The sequence below is a fragment of the Sciurus vulgaris genome (assembly GCF_902686455.1).
Source record: "Sciurus vulgaris genome assembly, chromosome: 13".
Taxonomy (NCBI): Eukaryota; Metazoa; Chordata; class Mammalia; order Rodentia; family Sciuridae; genus Sciurus; species Sciurus vulgaris.
Genome location: NC_136474.1, coordinates 70,772,341 through 70,800,272, shown reverse-complemented (window position 1 = coordinate 70,800,272; position 27,932 = coordinate 70,772,341). Strand labels below are relative to the sequence as shown.

The 27,932-nt window shown below is 39.3% G+C and overlaps 1 protein-coding gene and 1 pseudogene across 6 annotated transcripts in view; one reads left to right on the top strand and one right to left on the bottom strand.

Moving 5' to 3' along the window:
* The window catches only part of EPG5 (ectopic P-granules 5 autophagy tethering factor), a 103,230-nt gene that overhangs the window by 37,118 nt on the left and 38,180 nt on the right, over positions 1-27,932 (top strand). For all 5 annotated transcript variants that reach the window (XM_079108760.1, XM_079108761.1, XM_079108763.1 and 2 more), the window contains 14 exons: positions 4,191-4,355; positions 6,144-6,263; positions 7,357-7,616; positions 9,999-10,139; positions 11,201-11,345; positions 11,570-11,767; positions 12,117-12,227; positions 13,570-13,692; positions 14,658-14,824; positions 16,439-16,660; positions 18,520-18,643; positions 21,842-21,986; positions 25,592-25,763; positions 27,124-27,286. In XM_079108760.1, coding sequence (XP_078964886.1) covers positions 4,191-4,355; positions 6,144-6,263; positions 7,357-7,616; positions 9,999-10,139; positions 11,201-11,345; positions 11,570-11,767; positions 12,117-12,227; positions 13,570-13,692; positions 14,658-14,824; positions 16,439-16,660; positions 18,520-18,643; positions 21,842-21,986; positions 25,592-25,763; positions 27,124-27,286 — 2,256 coding nt within the window. The remainder of the gene's footprint in view (positions 1-4,190; positions 4,356-6,143; positions 6,264-7,356; positions 7,617-9,998; positions 10,140-11,200; positions 11,346-11,569; positions 11,768-12,116; positions 12,228-13,569; positions 13,693-14,657; positions 14,825-16,438; positions 16,661-18,519; positions 18,644-21,841; positions 21,987-25,591; positions 25,764-27,123; positions 27,287-27,932) is intronic.
* Positions 509-1,915, bottom strand: LOC306643315 (tripartite motif-containing protein 75-like; annotated as a pseudogene). Its single transcript has one exon. The product of its transcript is annotated as a tripartite motif-containing protein 75-like (transcript).

Here is a 27,932-nt window from a genome sequence, read left to right as displayed (position 1 = left end):
AAAAGGTATAGTGCTTTCTTTGCACATACCATGTAACTGCCTTTACTTTGGAATTTAAAAAGACTAAAAATATATTAGAAAAAGTTATTAAGGAAACTCCATACCTGTTCCCATTAGCATCAGAAACAAGACAAGAAGGCTCACTCTTATAGCTATTTCTTACAGTTCTGGGGTTTCCAACAAACATTTAGATAAAAATATGGGATTGGGATGTAGCTGTATGACAAGCTAGAGCACTTGCCTAGCATGCGCTAGACCCCAACGGGAAAAAGATGTCAATGGGAAACCAAAGAAAAGTGAAATATAATTCTGAGAAGTTCATCATAAACACAATTCATGTACAGAAAGGGCCTTGGGCAGGGGATGTGGTTCAGGGGCAGACCTTGGATTCAATCTCTAGCAGGAGACCTTGGGTTCAATCTCTAGCACCACCCCAAGTACCCCAAAATTTAAAAATTGGATTTGAAGGAACCTCTGTTAAAATAATTCAGCCTATTGGGGGGTTTTTTCATTCACAATCTGTTCCCATGCAGATTCTGAGGGGTTTTGAACCAGGTCCTATGAAGAAATAAGGGCGCAGAGGTCCACTAAAAGTGTCTGTGAATGTGCAGATGTGGGATTTCTCAGGCATGTTGTAGAAGGAGATCTCCCCCAGCTCACAGTCCAGGAAAATGCCAATGCCTCTGGCTCTCAAGTCTGACCGCAGAGGGGCTGATCAGCTCCTGGAGCCTCGTAGCCATCATTCAGCTGCCGAATCTTCCAGCATCACTGCTGGGCTGATGGTCGCCTTGCCTTGGTGGACAGAGAGGCTCTGCAGACGCCAACAGCCCACTCAGACTTGTCTCCCACTTCCACTTCCCAGAAATGCCTCCCAGAACGGAAATCTGGAAAACCTAGGACAACTGGGTTGGCTGTAAACCTTTTGGCAATATCAGGGACGTTTTGTTTTCTCTTTGTGTATCGGACACATTTTTTATCCTCAGAAACAATCAAGTTAGGGTGGGCTGTTTTGGGGTCTAGAACTATATCTACTTTGAATTCTTTTATTATTTTCTGCAGGGCAGAATACTAGGGAGGAAAATTGCAGGCTTCCCTCCTTAAATGAATTGAAAAGATTGGTGGGCTGATCTCACTGTCAGACTTCTGGTAGAAATGCTTAATTTGGGACAGCAGTTCCACCTCAGACAATACATGGTGCTCTTCCAACCTGCTTAGTAAACTTTTGAGCATACAAGCGTAGTTTGAAAATGCTGTTATGTTTTCACTGAGTTTTTGCTGAATGTCCTTCTCTTCTTCAGCTAACCTTGACAAAGCTGCCTGTTGTTCACGCTCTAAAAATTGGTTCAGAAGTTCATATTCGGAGGATTAATTTCTGTTTCTGGTGTTCCACCTTTTCTCTCAGCTGTAGGGGTATTTTGCTTTGAATGCTTATTAATTTTTGAACTTCTGCCACTTGCCTCTTCAGGGGCTCCATGTAACTCTGCAGCGTTTCCCTGTGGTGAGAGGTGGCTTCCTCCACCGGCCTCATGTAGTGGCCGTAGTGGCCAGGGGGCCGAGCGCACAGGGCACACAACCGCTCCAGGTCCTCCTCACAAAATAGGGTCAGGACCTCATCGTGCTTCTCACACAGGTTAGTCTTATCAGGCCTCTTCCTCTTCCTCAGGCTGATGTGGAGCAGCCTGGCAGTTTCAATCATCCTCCCCAGCTGGGTGTTGCTCCTGAAGTGCCCTTCTTCACACTGATGATGACAGATAGGACAAGGGAACCTGTCTTGAAGGTCTGCCCAGGACTCCTGGATGCAGAAGCGACAGAAGTTGTGCCCACATTCGATGGTGACTAGGTCTCTCAGGTCATCCAGACAGATGGGGCACTTGGCTTCTGCCTGAAGTCTTGTTAGGGCTGCTGCTACGGCCATTGGGCTGACTGATGGTCTGGCCTGAGGTGGGCTTACCTCAGTAAATTACCATAGTAAACTTAGAGCATTTTTATCACCTCACAAAGAAACTGCCTGCACTTTAGCTATCATTCTGCTCCTTCTTCCCTCTCAGCTCAAAACAACTGCTAATCTGCTGTTTCTCAGTCTGCCTATTCCAGACATTTCATATAAATGGGATAAGTACGTGGTCCATTGGAAGTGGTTTATTTCACTTAAAGTGGTCTCCTTAAGTTTCGTCTGTATTGTAGTCTATGTCAGTTTCCTCCCTTTTTAAGCAGGTGTAATATTCCATTGTATTTATATATTACCTTTTGTTTATTCATTCATCTGTTGATAGACACCTGGGTTGCTTCTACTTTTTGGCTACTGCAGGTAATGCTGCTATTGAACATGGGTGCACAAATATCTCTTTGAGACTTTGCTTTTCAGTTCTTGTGGGTATATATCCAGAAGTCAAATTGCTGGGTCATATGACAATTCTGTTTTTAATTTTTTGAGGAACCACCATCCTCTTAATGGCAGTGCATGGTGCCTTTTCCTTTTAAGAAAAGCATTGTATCTCACAATTATATTTGTAGGTGATTATATTGAAATAAAAAAACCCCTTCATATGCAGTTCAATATAGCAGCAAATTTTTGGTTATACATTTTCGAGTGATGATTTAATGGAATGAATTTCAGACAAATGTACAGTGAGTCATATGATTCTTTTAGTTGTATTGAACTCATGTTGTTTTTCTCTCAAATGTTTTTTCTGGTTTTGGCAACACGTTTTCAACTTGGCCATGATACTTCTAGTAGTAAATTATGTCCAGAAATATACTTAATTGTAAATGTAAACACTGGAACCATACTGCTTTTTAAAGTGCATCTATAAAATGCTTCCAGTCTCCATTTATACACGTGGTACTGTTGTGCTCTATAAAATTGCTGAGGCTTTTGGAGGGACTTGTTTAAGCTCACTGTGCTGTCAGATGAATGTGATGGCTTTGACTTTGCGCTGGTCTTGATTCAGCCTCTAGCCCCAGCATCTGGGAATGAGCTGTGGGAGGGGTCCTGAACTTCACAGACATCCTTGGCTGGTTTTAGAAGGTAACTTTGTTTTCTAGAGGCCTAGCATGAGAGCACACATCCTGTGTGGAGATTACTCTGGGTGAGGGTAGTAGTTGATAAGAACCAAGTCTTTGGGACATTCCAGAGTATAGAATTCAGAGGTATGTTGGCTGACAACCTGCACATTGATGTCATATTTTCCTTTTAGCCTCTTTTGTGATTTCAAAGATAGGCTTACTTTAGAGGATACATTCTCCTTTTGTTAGTGGAATCTGTATATCTTCCCTAGAACCTCTTCAAGTAAAATTTGTGATTTTTTTGTTTTACTTTCACTGAAAACATCAGTGTACTTTAGAATATGCTATGTGAATTCTATTTTATTGAAAGAATTCTTACTACAAGGTTTTTTGATTTCCTTCCTTATTGCATTGACTGGAACCTTCATTACCGTATTGAGCAGAAGTAGAAGGGCAAGCATTCTTGCCTCAGTCTCTGTAATAGGGAAAAAGAGTTCAAAAGTTGACCTTTGACTGGGCATGGTAACCCACACCTGTAATCCCAGCAACTCAGTAGGTTGAGGCAGGAGGATCTTGAGTTCAAAACCAGTCTCAACAGCAACAAGGTGCTAAACAACTCAGTGAGAACCTGTCTGTAAATAGAATACAAAATAGTGCTGGGGATGTGGCTCAGTGGTTGAGTGCCCCTGATTTCAATCCCCAGTACAAAAAAAGAAAAAAAAAGTTGACCTTTGGTGTGGAGGGTATAGTTTAGTTGTTGGAATTTGCCACTCCTTACCTCCTCTCCAAGACTGCTTTGAAACAAATAGAAATATCTTTTTAAGTGCTTTAGAATAAATAACTATTTATAGTGCATTTTAGAAAAATAAATTGAATGACCATCCCTTGATTTATTGTTTTTAAATTTGTGTCTTAGTGTGGTGGTTTATATAAATTGAAGCGTAACCAATTTACATATTAAAAGATTATCTTTACGAAGGTTAGCTAAGTATAGTTTTGGTGCATCATCAGTTTTAATACTGATTCGATTTGGTTGTCTATAATTTCAGTTTAACTTGTCTAAAAGTCATATAGAACTCTACTTCCTTTTGAAGAAAAATTTTGGCAGCATCATAACATATTTTAGTATTAAAGAATTGTCCCTGAATTCTGATTTTAATTACTATTGTTTTCTTTTTAATAAGGTGTCTTTATACTTGTTTAAAGAATTGCCTTTGTATCTCTGGCGACCTTCTGCCTCCGAGATAGCTTTGGTTCGGGATTGGTTACTGAATCACAGCCTGACAGCGGTGAAGAATAAACTGGCCTGTGTTATTTTAGAAGGACTGAATTGGGGATTTGCTGAACAGGTATGTTTTAAAACCAACCTCAGAGATGGGAGATTCTAAGAGTCTCAATTTCAGGAAAGCATTCTCTTAAAAACAGTAACATTTCCAAGTACTGTATGCATGGTCTGCACATTCTTTTAGCTGTATTAGAGTTTAGGATCTTTAATTCTGTTTGCAGAGTGAGCATCCTCTAAATGAAGATAGAGTGTTCCACACTGATAATTGTTCCCTTTATCCTTAGAACATATGTTTTTGTTGTTTCATTTTTGTCTAATTACTGCATTTACTCCTTATTGCCTTTCCTTCCTCTGGTCCCTTTTTCTCTTGTAATTTATCTTGCATGTCTTTGCCAGAGTTGTTTTTCTAAAACATCATCAATTAATTATGGGCCTGAGTTCTGAGCCTTTCTGCCTGGGTTCTAATTTTAGCTCTGCTACTTCCTGGCTGTGTGACACTGAGCAAGCTTCCTGCATTCTCTGGACCTTAGTTGCTCATCTGTAAATATTGATTTAAATAGGCCTTCCTCATAGTGTTGTTGTAAGAATTTAATGAGTTAGGACATGTAAACATTGAGGATAGTTCTTGGCACATGTTAATTACTTGGTTTTGTAGTTTATATTAATAGTTTATTATTAAGGGTATCATGTCTCCAAAGATGCCACATCAAGTGGTTTTGACTATTTAGTAATCTCTCCTGTCTCTTTACTGTAGGCCTTATTAGTTATCTTCTTGATCAAAATATTAACATCTTAAAATAAAAATGGGGGAGAACTCAAGCCATCTACAACTCTCCGCCAGCTTTGTTCTGGGCAAGTCATTTAATCCTGGCAGCTTTCCTGTGTAGTTTACATTAACTGAAGCCAGGGAGTTTTCCTCTTAGGGCTTCCCTGACCACTGGGACTGCAGAGCTAGTGGAGGAGCATCAGGGGCTGTTCTTCACCTTTGCATTCTCCTATTTGTGAGTGGAGCCCCCAGAGAGCTGGATGAAGATTCCCCTGTGAGAGTCTCTTCACTCCTGCCTTAGAGCTGGGAGCATCTTCTATGCAAGAGTTAGGAAACTGATTTTTCCAAAGCTGCAAAGGGAGATTGGGTGGGAAATTTGTAGGCTACTTGAGGCTCCTGAAGTATATTTTATCTGTTTTATTGTTGTTATTCTTATTACTATTTTTGGTACTGGGGATTGAACCCAGGAGTGCTTTACCAATGAGCTCCATTCGAGACCCCTATATAAAATTTATTTTTAAATTTTGAGATAGGGTTTCACTAAGTTCCTGAGGACCTCATTAAATTGCTGAGGTTGTTGTAGAACTTGTGATCCTCCTGCTTCAGCCTCCAAATCACTGGGATTATAGGATTACAGGCCTTACCTGTGTTATTGAACATCTTATTTATTATCACTGATAGTGAAACAAGAAAAGGAAATGTGGGCTCAATTTGTTAGCTATCTTTCTTGTTAACTAATAGCAAGCATTTTCCTGATTTGCTGCAATGCCCTTAACTTATAACTTATACCACAGTCTTTGTAGAGATCTAGTGTGGGGTGGGGGATTCCATTAAAAGATACCAATTTTAGTCTGGGGTGAGCAGTGACTCAGGTTCAGACCTGTCCTGGTGCAGTATAATTGCTCTTTAGATTTCAAAGTTTTTCCTATTGTCATTTTTATAATGTCACTATTAGGGGATGTAATGATTAGAACTTTTGGCTTCTGTATCCAGGACTCTGTTTTACTATTCTGCCTACATTTTGGTTCATAGGTATTAAAAAATAAGTCAGGTTGGTATGTTTGTGATTATTTTTCTCTTTAAAAGGGTACTCTTCATCTGAATCAAACAGTCCATGCGGAAGTGGCCTTAATGGTTCTCGAAGCTTATCAGAAGTACCTGGCACAGAAGCCATATGCTGGGCTTATTTCTGAAAGTATGAAGCAGGTATTTCTTCCTCTTTTGTATTGAAAACATAAATTTTTGTTTACAAATGGACTGGGCACATGAAGCTACAGTATCGTTCCTTAGATTTTCTAAGAATGTGTTTGACAGTTTAAGATATAAACATTGACTTCTATGGTTAAAATATTTACTTAAAAAGTAGCTACTTTAGGATCATTTTGGTATTATAAGTTTAAGTTGAGCTGCAGTGACATGCTGGTGCTGGCGCAGATGAACTGACTGTTACATTTTCAGAAACTTTGCAAGCTAGATTGTTGCTTTAGTCAGTTTTTTGCTGCTATGACCAAAAGACCTAACAAGAACACAGTTAAGAGGAGAGAAAATTTATTTGGGGGCTTGTGGTTTCAGAAGTCTTAGTCCACAGATGGCTGACTATTCCTGGGACTCAAGGTGAGGTTGAACATCATGGCAAAAGAATGTGGTGGAGGAAAACAGCTCAGGACATGACCATCAAGAAACAGTGAGCTCTGCTCAACAAGGACAAAAAGGACAAAATGTATACCCTAAAGGCACATCCCCAGGACCCAACTCCTCCAGCCACACCCTACCTGCCCACAGTTACCATCCAATTAATTATATACTGGAATTAACATACTGATTAGGTTAAGACTCGTAACCCAAGTGGTTCACCTCTGTACCTTGCATTTTCTCACACCTGAGTGTTTGGGAATATCTTACCCATAACTGTTAACTGTTGGTAGCTTGAAATTGATGGTGGTTGAATTTTTATACCATTCACATTGGCAAATGTTGTAAATGAGAGCTTTCATTCTTAATATTAAACTTAAAAAAACTGTTTTACCATCACAACATTTCATGAATATCAACTTTAATATCATTTCTCTTTTGCCTGAGCTTAGATCACATTCTCAAAATCACTAGCAAGAAAGTACAAGTGGTCATTTGTGAGTAAGAAATTGTTTGAATGCATTACTTCAAACATTAATTTAAGGCCAGCAAGTAGTATATTCTTCTCTTTCAGAGTCACTCTTGTTCATAAAAGGGGACAAGTAGATGAGGTCACTGATTTAATTTCTGTGCAACTAATGTGGTTTAAAATAAATAATTGTTTTAGGTTTCATATTTGGCCAGTATTGTTCGATATGGAGAAACCCCTGAGACCTCATTTAACCAGTGGGCCTGGAATTTGATCTTGAGGTTAAAACTGCACAGAAATGACTATGGAATACAGCAGACTTGCCCAGCTGTTCCCTTCTGCAGCATGGTGCCTGACATGACAGAGTCACCTGCATTTCATCCTCTCTTGAAGGCCGTGAAAGCTGGCATGCCTATTGGCTGTTATCTTGCCTTATCTATGACGGCTGTGGGCCACAGGTATGGAGTTGGGTTTGAACCTCTAGAGTTGCTTAACCTTATGGATGGGGGTTCCAGAATCTCATCTGTTACTTTTGAAGGGCTGAGGTCTCCATTAAATCTGTAGGGAGGTAATTAGAACTAAATAATAAGCCTGGATCAATGGTTTATTAAGGTGAAATGCTTTCCAAATATACTCATGATCATTTACTCCCCCTAAATAAATAAATAAATATACATGTACATATATGTGTGTGTATATGCATGTATATACCCATACAAACATATATGTATACACACACATATATATATATTCACAAAATGTATTAGAACATATATTTTAAATGATTCCATAGAGCTTCCTTATAAAAGCTAGGGACTTTGTCTTGTTCATCTTTGTGCCTCTAGAAGTTGTACTTGATATTCAACAAATGCTGTTGGATTGATTGAATGTGGGAAGGAGCATCTAGTGTCTAAGTGGGGAGGGTGAGTGGAGGGGAGGAAAGGAAATACTCCTGGTTGAAGCCCATGATTCCTGTTGGAGAATAAAAGAGATCAGATGGCCAATAAAGTCAAATGTTGGGAAAGATTTGAAAGCTGGGTAAGAGAGGGTAGAACTGATGTTGAAAAGGATAGACTTATTTAGGCCTTTAGGAAGATATTCTTTATATTGTTTCTAGTAGGTCATATAATAAAGTTTCCTGAACCTCAGGTTCTTCATCTCTAAAATGGGAATAATAAAGATAACAGACTTTATGAGTCTTAAGTGAATTGTAACATATGTATGACATACTTAGAACAGTATCTGACATGTGAGTTCTTTGAAGACAGTCTTCTGAACTTGTTTCATGATTTCTCTAATTGCTCGTATCCATTCTTGGACTATAGCTCTTTGATCCACTGCTATGGGTTCTCTCCAAACATGCTGATCTGTTCAGTGCTGATTACTGAATCCCGAATGGGAATGAAGAGGAGAATAAGTGTTTCCTTTTGGGTCTCATTACACCATGGTCATCTGGAATGTAGATATTCTAGAGTACACAAATAACTTAAAATAATCTTATACATGAGTTTGGTTGGGGTTGGGGTTGGGGATGGAGTAGACAGGGACATAGCTGTATATGAATATAACATTACACAAATACAGAGACTAATAACCAGAAAGTCACCCAGCATCTTTCCCATACCAGAACATTGCTTTTGTTTATTTTTATACAGTATTTTTTCCTTTGAGCTTTTTTTACAACTATGATATATTATAATTTTGTATCTTTTTCACTTTTAATATAGTATTTTCCTCATGTTATATGTAGCCTTTGCACTATTGTTATTTGAAATGTTTTCTTTTTTTTTTCTTCTAGACGTGTAACAATGTAACTAAACTGCAGTTAGGACAGTGGAGAAAAAAAACACTCACTTCTATCCCTCCAACACAGTGAACATTCTGATGTGACATCATCCCTGTGTTTTTTCTCTCTTTATCTAATTTCTTTACTACTAGTTGGAATTACAAGTATAAATTTTTATGGGCTTTTTCCCTGTTATCATTATAGTGGAAATATTTTTTCCATGTTGTCTTTGGCCACCATATGTATTATTGAAAAGTGACACAGTAAAATTCCCATCGAATGAATTTTTCTGAAATTTACTTAAGTCATTTATATATATGAATTTTGTAGCTGTAAGTAAATAAGAAAAGTGAATCTTAACATGTATCGACTTCCACATTTTTTCCCTATATTTGAGTTTATTTCTTAAGTACAGACAGAAAATTTTTATGACAAATTGGTTTTAGAAGCTGGGGGCAGTGATGCATGCCTGTAATCCTTAGCTACTCCAGGGGCTGAGGCAGGAGGATCCCAAGTTTGAGACCAGCCCCAGCAACTTAGTGAGACATTATCTTAAAAATAAAATGGCCTGGGGATGTAGCTTAGTGGTACAGCACCCCTGAGATCAATCCCCAGTATTAGGAGAAAATAAATGGTTTTAGGAGAAATTTGCCAGGTTATGCTGACAGATTGAACTTACTTTCAGATCTTCCTTTTGCTGTAGTAACTTGTGGGAAGAGCCAGACAAAGAGCCCTATAGCTCTTATAAGAAGCCCTGTTTGAGAAATAAAAATGAGCTCTGGGAATTTGCAAACCTGGGTTCTCATTTTGACCCTTCCCTAGTAAATTATGCAAATTTGGGCACAATACTAATTCTTTCTCATCTATAAAATAAAAATATTGATGAACTTTTAAGTTCCTTTGTACTTTCAGAGTTGTGAGTCTAGTATTTTCTTTTGAAGACTGAACATTAAAAAATATGTTGGAGACCTAGTGTAGGCTGGTCACTCACTGGAAGAACAGAATTTAGGGAACCAGCTACTTTATATGCTCATTGCCTTTTCTTTCTCCATAGCATTGAGAAGTTCTGTGCTGAAGGGATCCCACTATTGGGAATTCTGGTCCAGTCGAGACATTTGAGAACAGTGGTCCATGTCCTAGATAAGATTCTGCCTTTGTTTTACCCTTGCCAGTATTACCTTCTGAAGAATGAACAGTAAGTATGTTCTGTGTGTGGCAGGAGACACTTTAGAAATGGCCCAGCGAGCAAAAATGGCTAAATCTTCTTATTTCTCAAGTAAAATAAAGAGAATGATATTTCAGCAATGTATTTTTTATGAGGCAGGAAACTTCCACATCCCAGTTTAGAATGCAGGTTGATGAACAATGATTCTAATAATGATTCCAGTTTTAGTATCACGAAAGGCATTTCCCTTCTCATTTAACTTGAACTGGCTTATTGAAACTTACTAGTATTTGAAAGAGCAGTTGTTTGCTTGAAACACTGCGAAATAGCACTCCTGACATTAAGCAATGGTTGTGTCATTGGAACAGTAACCAAACATGTTGTTTTTCATCATCTACGGTGTGCACAGTGCAGTGCTGTGAATAGGTAAGACCCATAGAAGGGGGAAGAGGCCTGCCTGTTCAGGGAGTTGGGAGCTGAGCATCTGGCTGGGCCTCATGAGGAGTGCTGAAAGGGGAGGGGAGGCCTGATCTGGAGGACTCCATAGTGAAGACAGGTAGCACATCCAAGGGCACAAGGGGAACATTACAGGTTTTCTGTTGTGTATCTTTTTATTCAGTGTGTCTCAGACTTTCCCGGTGATGAGAGTCACCAGAAGGGGCTTATTAAAAATGAATTTCCAGGTTCCTCCCTTGGAGATCTGATTTTAGTAAGAAAGGGTTAGGGCCTGGGCATCCTAGATGCTAGGGACGTTTGGGAATCCAATGACTTGGAAAGCATCTTTGTTTTTATTAGCGGAGACGGGAGTGTGGAGGGGCTACGGGTAGTTTGGGTGTTTTCCTCTAGTGCTCTTTACCTTGCATGTGTTTGTTTGTTAAACTTCTAAAGGCAGACAGAATTCCTTTTAGCCATCTAATGTGAAAAGTTTATTTTTCTGAAATTCTTGAAGATTTATCAGGATCCATAATAGAGCTTTGGTCAAAAAATGGGATCAATTTAACATTCCTCTGTTTCCTCTTAAATAATTAACCTCTGGCAGTTCTGCTGACTCCTGATCAGAAAGTCCAGTGTGTGATCTTTGTGCTCTGCAGGTTTTTGTCACACCTCCTTCTCTTCCTCCACTTGGATAGTGGTGTACCTCAAGGTGTCACGCAGCAGGTCACTCACAAGGTGGCACAGCACCTCACAGGAGCCAGTCATGGGGACAATGTGAAGCTTCTCAACAGCATGATGCAGGTCAGGGCCCTTGCAAATCCCTAAATACACTTTCCCCCATCTTCCACACAAAGACTCTGGTGTGAGCACATTTATGATGTGGTCATTTTGAATCATTTGTACAGTGCTTTTGGCACTGAGAAGCCTAACAGAGTGGGGCTTTAATGGAGGTAGATAATGTTTTGTTGTTTTAAAAATGGGAGACTGGTTATTGCCTTTACGTCACCTGAGCCATTTCTGCACAGGCTCACATATCTGTAAGCACACAGCCCAATGAAGTGGGCCCTGTTGCCGTGTTGGAGTTCTGGGTTCAGGCTCTCATAAGCCAGCACCTGTGGTACCGAGAACAACCCATCCTCTTCCTCATGGACCACTTGTGTAAGACAGCCTTTCAGCTGATGCAGGAAGACTGTGTACAGAAGTTACTCTACCAGCAACATAAGGTAACCTGTTAGTTTATGTTTTCATCACTGGCTGGATAATAGCTTTCTAAAAGTTTCTCCTAAATGCACAGTTACTAGTATTACTCTGTGGCCACTGCTTTTTAAAGCTTTGCCTCATGGGCGTTTCATCTTTCTACTCATAGTCTGCTAGCACAGATCCCTTGCAACTCAAAGGAAAGGAGGATGCCTGTAGTGCACCCTTGGGAGAGTTGGTGCAGCTGGGCTCATATTTGAAATCTGTGTTGTGTCAGCATCTTCCATGGGACAATCACTAATACCCTTGAGAGAGTCAATGATAAAGTTTTTAAAAATCCTCTTCTCTCTGTTCCACCACTCCTCCCTGGTGTAGAATGCTTTAGGTTACCACTGTGACCGGAGTCTGCTCTCTTCTTTGGTGAGCTGGATCGTGGCAGGCAACATCACTCCATCTTTCGTAGAAGGCTTGGCCATGCCCACTCAGGTATGAAGTCCACTGAGAGGACCATTTGTGATCTTTGGGAACTTCAATATTGTTGCCATCCTTGCTAATCCCCTGCAGTGACTAGCATTTGTTTAGCCCTTAGTGCACACAAGTATGCTTTTCTGCTTCATCGTCACCATAGCCCTCTGCCGAGGTGCCAAGCCCTGCCTATTTTACAGAGGTGTTAACAGAGGTTGAGTCAGTGGCCTGACGGCTGAGAGGTTATGAGTGGGTGCTAGAGCCAGATGGCCCAGATTTTGCTATTTGTTAGCTCTGTGAGTTGGGCAACTTGCTTACATCTCAGTCTTCACTTGTAAAGCATTCAGAACCACGCCTAACACAGAGTTAAGTACTGGCACTTGTTATTTTCATCTTTGTTACTGGCAGCGTTATTTTCATCACTATTACCAGTTCTCAAACTGTATATTAAATCATGTCATTCCCAGCAACTTGTGAGGGTGAGGCAGGATTGTGAGTTCGAAGCCAGCCTCAACAAATTAGCAAGGCAATTAGCAACTCAGTGAGACCCTATCTCTAAATAAAAATGCAAAAAAGAGCTGGGGATGTGGTTCAGTGGTTAAGTGTCCCTGAGTTCAATTCCCAGTACCAAAAAAAAAAAAATCATGTCTCTCTTTCCTCATTTAAATCAGTAGTAATATCCTTCAACCTTTCAGTCTTACTTCCTATTCTTCCTCATTCCTCTTGTGATTGAATTGAAACAGCTCCTTGCTGTTGCTTAGACCCATCCCTGCTTCCCCACCTCTGTGCCTCTGCCTTGCTTTCTCTCAGAGACCTGCCTTTCCCACCTGTCAGTGCAGAGCCTTCTCTGATCCAGTGCTTTGCCCCATGCAGTCCTCACCAGCACTCACGGTTTTGGTTACTTGTGTTAGTCTCAACTACTCTAATAGATGGAAAACTTCTTAAGGACAGAGCCCATGTCTGGCCTTCTTGTCACCCCTCATGAGCATAGAATGTCCAGAAATATTGTTAGATGGATGACCATCCTTCTGGTACTAAAGTAGACTTTACAAATGAGTTTAACATTTTCCAGTTGTCTGTTTCTGTCTAATTCTATAAATGTGACAAGAATATAGGTAGGTATTAAATACATGTTAATTTTACAAACTAAATATTTGCTGACCGAGATTGATCATTGAGAAACATTTCTTTTTCCTGCAGCGCTGGGGATTGAACTCAGGCCTTCATGCATGTTAGGCAAGTGCTCAATCATAGAGCTACACCCCCAGCCCTAGCAAAGATTTTAACTTGTAAGCTATCAGGATGTACTGTATCAGTTGAGTGAGTTGCTCATTTCCTTCCCCTTTCTCTGCTGTTGTCATAGGTCTGGTTTGCATGGACTGTGTTGAACATGGAATCCATCTTTGAAGAGGACTCCCAGCTCCGAAGAGTTGTTGAAGGGGAATTGGTTATAAACTCTGCTTTTACCCCTGACCAAGCTCTGAAGGTGCAAATAGTAGTTCTGCATTTGAGTGGTGGGGTGGCTTACACTGCAGTGCTGAGGGATTTGGGATTCACCTTAGCATGTGAGCTTCTGTGTTTTCTTGTGAATATTTGGAAAGTCCAAACCCCAAACCAGTATTTAAAACACTTGTGTAATTGAAGTATATACTTGGCTTGCCAAAGTTCATTTAGCAACTAGACTCATTATTCAATAACTGAAGGGCCCAAGTGAAGGGATAATAACTGTTTTTTGAAGCACTTGGCATTGTCTTCCAGGTACATCAGAATCCCCTTGAGAACTTGTTAAAAATTAGATTCCTGACCCCAGCTTTTGAGAGTCTCAGTCTTTGAATCTCGATTGTAACTAGGAATTTCTTTTTAAAAATTCTCTGATTCTTAGGCTCACTAATGTTTGAGAAAGACTGAAATAGGGCTTTGGATTTAAAGACAGTTTTTTATTTTTTTATTTTTTGTTCCAAATTAATGGTTTTATTTACATTATCAACACTAAAGACTGTCCTTTTTATAGATGCCATAGTATATACTTTGCTTTCAGGTTTCAGAGCCTGTCCAGGAATTCATCATTCTTAGAAGTCCTTTTAAAATCTAAATTTTCAAAAGATTGATAAAGTTTGACAGTGAGATTGACTTTTGATTTTCATATCATTCTACGGCCTTGCTTAATAACCTTTTACATGCAAGAGAATTGCAGAAATGGAAGTTAGGTTAGACTGGATGACTCTTAGACCCATTTTAGTTCTAGGATATGTGAAATGTCTTGACAGCAAAAAGCTGCCCTGTGTGCCTTGCTACCATGGAGGGTAATGTGGCAGTTAGTGGGTTAGAGAAGTGAGTTTTGTATGACTTCTTTTTCTTATTGAATCGAAAACGAAGTGTTTAGTGTTGCATTTGGGTCATTTAGAGTAAACGATCTGTTTCTCAGTTGCTAAAGCCCCTTCTCTCTTGTAGAAAGCCCAGACCCAGCTGAAGCTCCCTATCGTCCCGTCCCTGCAGAGGCTGCTGATTTATCGCTGGGCCCACCAGGCTCTGGTCACACCTTCTGATCACCCTCTTCTGCCGCTCATCTGGCAGAAGTTCTTCCTCCTGTATCTTCACCGCCCAGGACCACAATATGGGTATGGTACCCAGTGTTGTAGGACATTCCTGTGAACCCCTTCCTGAGACTGTTCTTACACTGGAGTACGAGTCAGCATCATTCTTAGATTTCAAACTAGAAATCTCTTCCCCTCTCTGTTTAACATTTATTAGAATAGATCTTTTATGAGTTTGGGGTATCTTGAAGCAACTTTGCTTTTCCATTTCTGTCCCACACCCTCACACTGTGCAAGGTTTAGCATAGAGCCTCCGAAGATGGCAAAGGGAGAGAAACTGCCCCAACAGAGGCTGCATGTGTGACCACTATGGGACTTGTGCAGGGGCACCTCGTGGTAAAGGTACAGGTATGAGCAAAAGCCAGGCTGTGTCTGGCAGTCCTTGGGTTTTGCTTGGGGGCATCCAGCAGTTGTACTGGATGGGAAGATTCCTTGGCCAGGTAGAACTGTCCACCATACTGACCATTGCTTTCTAGCTCCCACCTCAATGCCCAGCTCCTCTTATTCCTTTCACCTCCTCCTTTAAAATGTAAGCATGCTGATTCTTTGTCGCTTCTTATTTCTATGATTACAAGTTCTTCAGGAGCAGAGACTATCCTTAATCTGCTTCCTTCCTCTAAGTGTGGTGAAGCCTTGAGTTTTATAGCACTTATTATTATTATTATTAATTATTATTATTTTGATTCAGGGATTGAACCCAGGGGTGCTTAACCAACGAGACACATCCTCAACCCTTTTTATTTTGAGACAGGATCTTGCTAAGATGCTTAGGGTCTTGCTAAGTTGCTGAGACTGGCCTCGAACTTGTAATCCTCCTGCCTCAGTCTCCTGAGTTGCTGGGATTATAAGTATGAACCACTACGCCCAGCTCCCCTGCCCTTTTTATTTTTTATTTTGAGACAGGTCTAGTAAGTTGCCCAGGCTGGCCTTGAACTTGTGATCCTCCTGTATCAGCAGTGTTGCCATGCTGCTTTTATTTTTTTAATGGACCTTTTTTTGTTGATGGACCTTTATTTTTATTTTATTTATATGTGGTGCTGAGAATCAAACCCAGTGCCTCACACATGCTAGACGAGTGCTCTACCACTGAGCCACAATCCCAGCCCCTGCTTTTATTCTTTTTAGAACTACTTTCATGTATAGTCCCACTTTATCTCCAGGGGATATGTTCCAAAACCCCCAGTGGGTGCTTGAAGCCATGGATAGTACTAAACCATAGATATGCTGTTTTCCCTAGATACACACATACTTATTGTAAAGTTTAATTTATAAATTATGCATGGTAAATAAGAGATTAACATCACTAATAATGTAGTAGGATCGTTATAACAATGTACTGAAATAAAATTTATTTTAAACTTAAGCATTTTTTATTTTAGAATTTTCCATTTAATATTTTTGGACCAGGCTAGATTGTGGGTAATTGAATCCACTGAAAGTGAAACCATGAATGAGGAAAACCTACTGTACATATCTTGTGGAATTCTCCAAATATCTTTTGAAGTAGAAGTCATAGGGATTGATTTAATGGTGTGTGGACCCAGCCATAGTAACTTGCCTTGTTAATTGCTGTTTTGTGCCACATAGAAAGAAGATCGTGTGCTGAAAGGTTATAGATCTGTGCTTTTATTTTTTAAGGTTACCCATAGATGGTTGTATCGGAAGAAGGTTTTTTCAGAGTCCTGCTCATATCAACTTGTTGAAAGACATGAAGAGGCGCCTGACTGAGGTGGCTGACTTCCACCATGCTGCGAGCAAGGCCCTCCGTGTTCCAGCAGAGGGCAGTGAAGGGCCACCAGAGAGCCAGGATGTCACTCCCGGTTACCTGACTTCTCCAGAACTGCACACAGAACTTGTGAGGTATGAAGGCCACTTAGCAGTTTCCCTTAGTTGTTGGCAGCGTAGGTACTGGGCTGGCGCAGTTATCTATGGTTCAGACTCTCTGTGTTACTCTACCCCTGTCAGACTGAATGTGGAGGCGTTGATTCACATTTGCACATTGAAGTGTTTTTCCTTTGTGTTCCTCAAGAGAGAAGTGATTTAGCCACTTGGATGTGGCTGGAGTCTGAGTGATAATCAATGCTGACATCCTCTTCTTTTTCTCCTTTTTTTTTGCCAGTTTTAAATATAGTTTTATTTAAGACATTGCATTTTCCACTTACAGTACAGTGTTTATAAAGTACAATATTATTTCCTTTCTCTTCTATTTCTTCATGAAAAAATAGAAATAAACCAAAAGAAACTGATCACAGAAGGCACACAACTATTAAAGCCTGCTAGGAGAGCTCTTCAGAAGAACCCAGTGACCATGGCAGGGCTGTATAAATGTGGCTAATAGAGTTGCCCTGCAGGATTCAGGGTTCCACCTGGGGTGGTGTTGGGGAGTCAAGTAATCTCCCCAAACTGTTTATCAAAACCAAAGGTTAAGAACTAGGAAGTAAATTTGGGTTTTTTTCACATTGTTCCTTCACCTTTCATCTGTAAATTTAATATAAACCAAATATTAATCTTATAAATAGGACTTAATAAAAATGACTCAATTATTAACTCTGACTACAAAATAGCTTGATGAGGAAAGCCAACATTTTATCTAGCACCTAGGCCCCAGGCTGGCTTGACCTTAGGCCCTCAGGATTTGCTCTGAGCCTTCAAAATAATTTCTTCCCTTGCTTCGATGAAAGAAAGCTAATTTTTTTTTTTTTTAAACCAGGATTAATCAGTGAAAGGTTTTCTCTGACCATTTCAGTTCAACCAAGAAAGACTTTGATAATCCTTCTCCCTCTCTTAAATCCACCCCCTGTGGTGTTTATAAAGTGGCCATCTGTCTCACTGAGTCAGAAACTGGAAGAGAGAACTACATATGTACCAATCTGTTCCCTTTGAGACCCTGACTGCCCTGTCCATGTTGCTCTTCTAGACACGCTGCCCTGGAGGTAAAGGAGGTAGCCTTCCACTTCACTGAGTGTGGCCACGTGCTGTCTTCTGGATGCCAGCTACCTTTCTAGTTCTGTTGATGGAAACAACTGCTCAGAATATCAGTGACCTTAGCTAGCGAACTTTGTGCCTTGTAAAAACAAAACAAGAATAAAGGAAACAGCATTATATTTTTTAAAAAGTTTTTACTGGAAAAGCAAGGCTTTTTTTTTTTTTTTTTTTTTTTTTTTTTTTTTTAAATAAAGCCTGGCTTTGTTTATTCCTTCTTAGTGGGAACAGGGTGCACACATGCAGTGAGTTTGATTTATGATTCTTCAAGTCAGGAACTAGTCATGTAGCCTAGGGCTGGCAAGTTCTTCCAATGTAAAGAGAAAATTTGATCATTTGATTGTTATTTTCACTTTTACAAACACTCGGGCTTACTGTTACTGAATTGCCCAGGAAAGCAATGCGGCAGATGCAGATCCTAGGGCTGTGGTATAATCATCTCCTTCAGTTATGTTTTCCTGTACACTGTGTTTAACCATGTGTTAATAATGGAGCTCTCAGATCCTTTTCTTCAGACTTTTTGTGTTAGTAATTATTGCATCAGATTTTAACACTCAGTGACAGTTCTCCACTGCTGGACCATGAGTTTTTTGGGAAGGGGTGGTGATTGTGGGGCATATTTTCTGGATTGCGGGCTTTCTTTACCCTTATAGACTGGTGCCAGAGGTCCTAGCAATGTAAGAAACTTCATCTGAACATTTAAAAATATTTTACATAACTATGTTTTTATCTTTTAGGCTCTTCAATGTATATATATTATGGCTAGAAGATGAAAATTTTCAAAAAGGAGATACCTATATCCCTTCTCTACCAAAGCATTATGATATTCACAGGCTAGCAAAAGTGATGCAGAATCAGCAGGTGAAACTATGGCATTGTCTTGTTGAGCATTTCTGAATGTCATTTGAACCAGTCATAGTTATAATCTAAGGGTAAAACCACTTATTGATATGGAAGTGGGTGGCCATGGGAATGTTCATTGTTTCTGCAGTTTTTCTCCGTATATAAGTGATGTATTGAGAAGATATCCCTTTGGTCTCTATCCCCACCATGACTTCACCTGGAAGCCTAAATTCATTTTAGAGCTTTCTACAAATTCTACATAGTCTTTCTTTGACTGTATTCTTTTTTATTTTAAATTGTCAGCAGCAGAACATTTTTAAGCAATCATCTCTACCATAAAAGAGTTCAGGGAAAGGTTTTTAAATTTTTATTTTGCAGTGCAGGATTGATCCCAGGGCCTTGTGCATGCCAGGCAGCAAGTGTTCTACCATCAAGCTATATGCTCAGCCATTAGTGGAAAGAATTATAAGCACTCATAAGTTACACAGGAGGTCAGTTGCGGGGAAGAGATGAGGAGCTCACCTTTGTCTTTGAAGAAGCTTACTTGTTGATGTCTCAGCTCTAGTGACCCTTCTAGAACCATTCAATTCTAGTCTGTGTGTCCTAAGCTGTTTTCTTTCTGGCAGCCAAAGATGTCCTTGATCCTTTTTCAGAACCAAGCTTCTAATCTGTTTTCTTGAAGCTTCTGTGACTAGCTTGTGGTAGGACTGAGGTTGGGAAAGACATGTTTCTCCTGTTCTGGATCCTTTCTTCTAGGGCCTGAACTGTATTGGGCATTGACCCCAATACCAGGATGGGATTGAGAGGCTTGCCTTTGGATCCTTAAACCTACCTACTTCCACATAATGTGTAGTACTTCCTCTCTAGGAGGTTATGCTGTTTTCTTTTCCCTTCCCTTTCTCCCATGAATACTTACTGAGTGCCTTCTAAATTCCAGGTGTCTAATACCAAAAATACAAAATGAGATATAATATAGTCCCTGCCTTCAAGGAGTTTCTTGTCAAATGAGGGAACTAAACATTTATTGCATCTGTGATCAAGACTGGATGCGGAATGCAGGGTGCTGTGGGAGAATAGAGGAGCTGCAGTGGGGGTGACCTAGGAACTGATCCCTTGGGACAGACGAGTCTCTCACAGGCTAGGCAAGTGCTCTCCTGCTGAGCCACTTCAGCAGCCCTCTTCCGAAGTCTTTATTTTGGAGAGCTATTGAAATAGCATCAGTGATTAAATGAATGAATTAAAAATATATTGAGGAAACAATCAGTAGGATTTTATGATTGGTTAATTATACAAGAACTCCCAAATTTCTAACTTGGGCAGTTAGAAATGCTATTTACCAAGATAGGGAATGTTGTAAGAGGAAGTGCCTACAGGTTTCAGAGAGAGCTTCTTATCAAGCTCTATTATCAAGCACATGGCCTGGAGGGGAGATACAGATCTGGAATTCAGGAATGAGGCTGGGCGGGAAAAGTGATAAAATGTTCAGATTAAGCGGAGGACTAAAGGTTGAATTCTGAGAAATAACATGTAGGGCCCAGAGAAATAAGACTGGGGATAGAGGAGCAGAGAAATAGGAAAAGGAAGTGTGAGATCCTGGTGACCTGAAATCCTTTCAGTGCTGTTCCATGCTCATCTCTTCTTTATATTCCACATCCTAAGTCCTTATCCAAACCTTTGCACATAATAGGTACTTGATCAGTACTTAGATACTTGTTTTTAAAAATTTACCATAGCTTTCTTGGTTCTCACCCATTTATCCTGGTTCCTTAGCATTGCAATCAATTGCTTTTTTCTTTTCTAAGTTTTTGCTTACAATTTAATATGTAACTCCCTTTTTAAAAAAATCTGTAATTAAAACTCCAGTTTTGTCTTTTGCTTACCCATCATCAACTCCCAGTGTTTGCTTTAATCTGTCAGCCGCTGTTAGTAATTATTCAGTGCAGAAATGGACAGGGTGACCTGGGTGACCATGGAGAGGGAACTCATGTCTACATAGCAGGAGTCAGGTACAGACAGGACTCAGGATTGGGCGCAGGAGTACTTTGGAGCTACTTCTCTGATCGCCCTGTGCTTAGTTTAGAAATGATTTAGTATTTGATAACAGCTGCCTTTTGAGAAGCCAGTACATTTTTAGGTTTAGAGGAGTCCTTCGGACTTTGGAACACTTATAATTTAGAAAAAAAAAAAGAAATCATTGTTTACAGAACCATAGTCCATGTTTGATTATTTGCCATACTGTTTGAAGTGTACTCTTAGTGTATATTAATGTCTGACATATTTTGTTGTTGTTCAAGGTAGCCCACCATTCTAATATGTGGTGATCCCCAAAATTCAGTTCAGAATATGCAAGATAGTCCACTGGAACATGGGAAGAACATACTAGAATCTGTTCTTTTTCTCTTTTTAGTTACTATTTCTTCTTTTGTTATGAATAAATTCTGCCATCTAGAAAAATAGAATAATGTAATAGATGTGCCTTTTCCTCTTCCCTTCATGTACCATGTGTCTAGTTTTATCTATAGCCCATCTACTCTCTCTACCATATTATCTTGGAGATAAACTTAGAGTTCATTTAATACATAAAGGTTTTTTAAAAGATAGGATAAAATAACCCATTAGCATCTACATGTAGAAAATATTAATAATTTCTTAATATCAAGTATCTAGTCAGTGCTCAAATTTTTTATTATCTTAAATGTGATAAAAATTTTAATATTTATTTTTTGGTACTGGGGATTGATTCTACTGGCACTATCACCAAACTATATCCCTGGTTGTCTTTGTTTATTTATTTATTTATTTATTTTTTTCCTGTGGTACTGGGGATTGAACCAGGGGCATTGTATCACTGAGCCACACCCTCAGCCCTGTGTTTTTATTGTTTATTTTGAGACAGGGTCTTCCTAAGTTGCCAAGTCTCACCTTGAACTTGCAATCCTCCTGTCTCAGCCTCTTGAGTCATTGGGATTGCAGTCATGCACTATCTCCCTTGGCAGAAGTTATTTTTTTAATCATGGTACAGTTAGAAAAAAAAAATTGCAACTGTTGCTAACATTGTTAGTGACCATTTAAAATGCAGTCCATCCTAATGCTAGAGAACTTGAAGTTGACCATCTCATATTGAAACTTACTAGTTCATTTTATAGTTAAATGTATAGTTCTATATATGAATAGTAATTGGCCTGTCAGAGTTCAGGTACTATGGTTTCATTCCAGGATCTGTGGATGGAGTATTTGAACATGGAACGTATCTATCACGAGTTCCAGGAAACTGTTGGTGTGTGGATGCAGGCCAAGCTTGAATCCCATTCCATACCCTGCAGCTTGTCAGTGCAGCTGGACTTCACTGATCCTTTGTTGGGTGAGTCACATTATCATCAGCCCCTTCAAATGACTGACTGACTGAATGATTGAATCAGAGTCATTGAGGATTACCTTTTCCATGCTTTTATTTGTCTGCTGAGAATTACTTTTGAGTTCAGTGTTAACTTGCTTACCACTTAGGACTGGGTTAGGCTGTGAATTAGAATCCAAACCAGAAATGACTTAACTCTCGTTTGTGTAGAGATTGACTTTTCTCTTACATAGAAGAAGTTTGGGGGCAGGCAGTTGAGAGCAGCAGGGTGGGCTCATGACCCTTGCAAGTCTTCAAGGATCTCCTTCCTTCTTCCTTCCTGTCCCACTGTTCTCACAGGTGCCATCCCCTTCCAGTTCAAGATGGCTGTTTATGCTTCACTGTCCCCTTCGCATTCACATGCCAATCAGCAGGAGGAGAATCTCTCTAAAAGAACTCTTTCAGAAGCTGTTCACAGACTTTCCAGTAACATCTCATTGCCCCAAACTGAGATACAGGGCTGCACCTAGCTGGAAAGGAGACCAGGATGCTCATGATTCATTTCTTTTACGATGCTTTAAAAAGAAATTTCAATTTACTTAGGAAACTGTGTGTAAAGTGCAACTTCAAATGTAATTATTCTCTGTTTACAGTTTTAATATTTCAAAGTCTGTTTTTCTTTTATACTTTTTTTCTGTACCCGGAACCTTTACCATTCAAATGGACCACATTTCTAAAATACTCTATGTTGCTTATTTCTCACAGTGTGTTTTTCTAGAGGATGTTATAAATTATCAGTTCTCTATGCTGGGCTACCAAAAGCCTATTTATTTAACCTACAAAGTTGCTGATGTATTTCAATAATAGTTATAGAAAATTATATTTGAATTTACCTGTTAATGTTAATTGATGAATATATTTTTTAAATACAGAACATACAATACAATTGTAAGTACAATCATCGCCCCCAAAAATCACATATATAGTGTAATAGAACACTGAAGTGATTCAGGAAAAGGCAAAAAAACAAACAAACAAACAAAAAAAAACCCTCTTAGTTTGCTTATTCCAGCTCTTTTTCAACTGGCTTGTTAGGTGTGTGAAGAGCAAAAAATAGAATCCTCTGTGGGCTTAAGCGTTAAAAAATGAAGGTGTTAACAGTCTTATCAAATATTTCAAAAAGATTTCCCTCCAACATCCTTCTCCTTGTTTTTTTTTTCTCCTGAAATAATAATATTTTTCTGATTATGAAAATTATGTGCTCATTGAAAAAAAAAAGTAAGGCAGACATTGTAGCACATATCTGTAATCCCAGTCACTTGGGAGACTGAGACATGAAGATTGCAAGTTCAAGGCCAGCCTTAGCACCTTAACGAGGCCCTCAGCAGCTTAGTGAGACTCTATCTCAAAATAAAAAATTATAAAAGGGCTTGGGGATGTAGCTCAGTGGTAAAGCACTCCTGGATTAAATCCCTATACCAAAAAAAAAAAACCAAAAACAAAAACAAAAACACGCAGCAATATAGAAAGGTATACATAGGAAGGTATGAAAATTGCCTTCCACTTAACTACTGATTTTCATTTTCTTCTCCAGAAAGTTAGATGAGAAGAGGGAACATGTAGTTAGATCTGGAAATGTAAATGCTCTCTGTTCATGCCTGCCTGTCTGCAGTGCTTTCATGGTGCCTGAATACTGCCCTAAAAGGCTAACTGTCTTCTTTGCAGTTAATCTAATAATTAATGAAACCCTTAGTTTGTTTTGGCCACTGTCCCAGTACTTTATATGTGTTAACTCAGTCCTCACATCAACTTAGTACGAGTTTTCCTTGTCGAGCAGAGAAGTAACCCAAGGTGTAGCATGGGTGTTGGGTATCTTGCCTATGTGGGCCACATCCAGGAAGGTGGCAGAGCTGTCTGGCTCCTGAGATCTTTCTGTTCACCACTTAACATCCTACTTCTTGTTTTTGCAATTCTAAACAAAATTGGGGCCTGTGTTTCTGAATAATAACTTTCAGGTTTTTCTCAAATGAAAGTAGGTGAGGTGATGATTATACCCAAGGATTCAACTTGTGGTTGTGGTTGTAGGAAGAATTTGACCAGCATACTTGTGATACTGATTTGTATTTCTTGACCTATTTCGTTTTATAGGATTGGAAATTTTTGTCCATCGTGGTCCAAAGTTTGCCCTGAATTTTAATTTTTTTCTCTTTTGTTTTGTATTTAAAATATTATCCTTGATTTTTCTTTCATGGTAAATTTTGTTGGGTTGACAGAGTCATGACCTCTAATGTTGTTTGAAAGAAACTTTTAACACAGATGGTCACAAGTTTTATCCAGTGATGACTATATCCAGCCTTGTCACATCTGTGCACAGAGTGGTGGTTCTTAGTGGAAAAATACCAGTTATGAAGGACAGTGCTAAACTTGATCCTTTTGGAATGTTAACCTCCATCTGTTTGGGGTAGAAACAATAAAAGTCTCCTTCTGCCAAGTAAAATCATGGCTATTAAATTTTCTTTGATTTTTCTCAACAAGAATAGAAAATTGAATGTTACATCTGGAATGAGATCGGAAATCCATAGTAGTTGCTTAAGTACTGTTGACTTGACTTCTTGACCTGAAGTTTCCTTGACCTCTCCTTCCTCTGATAACTTTACTATTGAAAAGAATCTGGTGTACAACAGTAGTTTTAGTGTTCTTCACTTCCCACCTGCTGTTGGTATGTGTGTAGCATGGTGCAGAGAGGGAGCAGAGATAGGAATTTATTAGAAACATACTGTATACAGTGCTCCATATTAAGTATAAGAAATATCAGATATTTAAAATTGATTAATCAGTCAGAGACCGCATGCAATCTAGTGCAGATTTGCTTGGTACAGATTCATCTTTATTTCTTTTGTATGGAACTGGGTAGCTTATTTGGACTCTGCAAAGCTTTTGCCGAGTTAATAAATAAGTGACCAACCGGCTGTGTGACTGCATAAATGTGGGTGCGTAAGGATTTTATGCCAACGCCTTCCTTCATGTTATGTTTTAAACTTCTAGCCCTCTTGTTCAAATCTTGAAGTAGTTGTAGATTTTTCACTTAACTGTACTCCATAATGCTTGTTCCTTCTCTTATCCTGTGAAGTGTTCTCGATGATGGCATTAAGCTCTTAACTGGACTACCTGCCTCTGAACCTATGCTGTTAGCCGCAGCCATCATATACATGGTATATCTACTGTGGGTCTCGAGCATGCTTAGTGCTGCTCTCTAGGTCCCGTTTACACTGACATCAAGTCCCCAACAGCTTAGGATGTCATGCAAGGCTGTCACAAGTAGTAACATAATATCATTAGCATTTGCTTTTTAGCTACTATTAGAGTATACAATTTTCAAGGACAGGGATTCTGTTGAATTATATCACGTGCCCCTGCTGAGCTCCTAGCTCCTAGTAGAATGTTACTAGGCCCTTGGGTCCTTACTCAAAACTCACAAGAACCAGAAAATAATGATTTTATTCATTTAGGCCCCTTATGGTTTAAGGAACTAATCTGGGGATCTCTAGCTTTCTTTATGAAGTAATAGAGTTAATTTGGTATATTACTACTTACTAGTACCCATTACCTTGTAAATATGGCTTTTCTTTTAGCCAAAGAAAGGATCTTAAGTAACTTGCGGAAACACGAGGCTCCCCAACCTCCCCTTGTTCTGCACCCCATGAGGCCTCCTGTGCCAGTTATTTCCTCATCTGTGCTGCTGAGTCAAAAGGAGACTACCCAGCTGGTGTGCACAGACATGAATCTGCTGCAGCAGCAGGCCAGGTAAGACCACGTGCTCTCTGGGGTCATGCTCCCATGCTGGCTGCCTTGTCAGCCTGGGATGATTTAGTACCTGATTGGCTTCCTCATCAGCACTCTCACTGTGAGGTTAATTTGACCATACTGGCCCAGACAGTTCATTTGGTGAACTAAGTCTTGATAAGTCTTTTAATTTCATGTTGAAATTATGTGTGGTTTCCTCATGGACTGTCAATCTTACTTGTTTTCTGTGGAGGCATTTCTGAGCGTCAGCATTGTTGGCCAAGATTTTCTTACGCCTCCCCTGAGGAGACCTTCTGATACTGGAAAATGGTGTTGGAAGTGGGGATGAAATGAGATTTGCTCTCTTTTGTCACTATTTTGATCTCTTAACTCTGTGTTCTTTAAAAAATTGACAGTCACTTGGTTGAAGTGTGGGGAAGTCATTCAGTGTTTTTAGTTCACATGGTAGACACGGAATACACTGTGCAAGGTTTCCATTCTAGCTTACAGTCTTATAAGGAGCATAAGTGGAGAAGTCTGTTTTATTAATAGTAAATGAGCCTTATTTTTTGCTTTTATACATCTTTTTTCTTTTTATTGGCAAATTTATAATTATACACAACAGTTAGATTCATTGTTACGTATTTGTACAGGCACACAATCTAACAGTATAATTTGGTCAATTTTATTCTCCTACCACCTCCCTAAATAAGCCTTATTTTTACAAATTCCATATAAATCAATTTTTTATTGATGTGTTTTTTCTTGCCTGCATTTGGTTCCCACATTTATTGGGTATGTGTTGTGTGCACACATAAGCATCTGCCCATTAACATAATAATAAATACAATTAGAATGGTATTGACATCCCCTATACATAGTTAGCTTTTTTTTCTTCTTTTGGTGGTGCTGGGGGTTGAATTCAGGGCCTTTCGCGTGCTGAGCATGTGCTCCACCACTCACACTTAGCTTTGTTAGTCTTTGATATTTCAGTTTAAGTTGCTAATAATTAAAAGTCACTGGTATTTAAAATCAAGGCATTCCTTTAGCATGATTAAATTAGAGGTCTCCTTTGTTCTTGTATATTTCAGGGTCCATTTTAAAAGTCATATCAATATACCACACATTCTAAATGGAGATTTGTTTCTGGCTGAAAAATTGTGCCACTTTACCATAAGACTGTCCCCCGCCCCCCTTGTTTCTTAACTTTCTGGTTGGTTTGTCTGCTAGGAGTTGGTTTGGCCCCACCATGGCATGCATACCTGTGGTCTTTTTGTTACTTGTCTTATGTTATAGTACTGGCTCGGGTAGCTGGAAGCCTTTATCACTTTTCATAGAACCTTTCCTAAGACTTTCTTTTACTTTCTGGGTTGTTTTTTAGAACTGCAGCTCTTCGGGAATCCCAGCAGGTTGCCCTGGATGGTGAGCTGTTGGACATAATGCCCAAACAGTATGTGAATCGAGAAGAACAGATCACACTGCATTTGGAGTGTAGAGGCAGCAGTGGTAAGAAATGCCAAGGAGCAGCAGTTGTAACAGTTCAGGTAGGATTGTTGATATTCTTTGTAATTTAGAAAATTTTAATTGAGTTACTAATATTGGTGTATTGTTGAAAAAAATTGAAAGAAAGATAGCACATGATTTGTGTCCTGAAGCCTTTTATAACTTTAGGGGGAGTGAAAACACACAGAGCTCATCACTCATTTTTTTGAGTATGTGAGTGCTATAAGACAGATATTCAAATAGGAATTCATAGAAATGCAGATAAGATAAGTACTAATTCTGGCTGATAACTTGCTCTGTGAAGAGTTGTAAATATTTGCTGCCCCAGCCAAAGAAGAACAGCTTAACTTGGTTCTCAGGATATACAGTGGAAGATACCACCAGGCAGGCCAAGGAGCTATAGCCCCAGGCCTACCGGTGACTTGCTTAGATGTTTTTACAAACACACTGAAATACTTGTGCTTTCAGTTCTAGAAAGAATAATTGGCAGTTGCTAATATTGCTTGTGAAAAAGGGGAGAAAAACATAAAAAAGGACAGACAGAGGGAAAAAGGAGGGTTTGTTTTTTTTTTTCCAGAAACCTAAATAATTTGAAAAAATAGCTATGTTTTGTGGTCATAAACCATTAGAGATATTCAAATTTTCTTAAAGCAGGTTTTAGTTTTCTGCTTCTTTGCCCAGTATCCT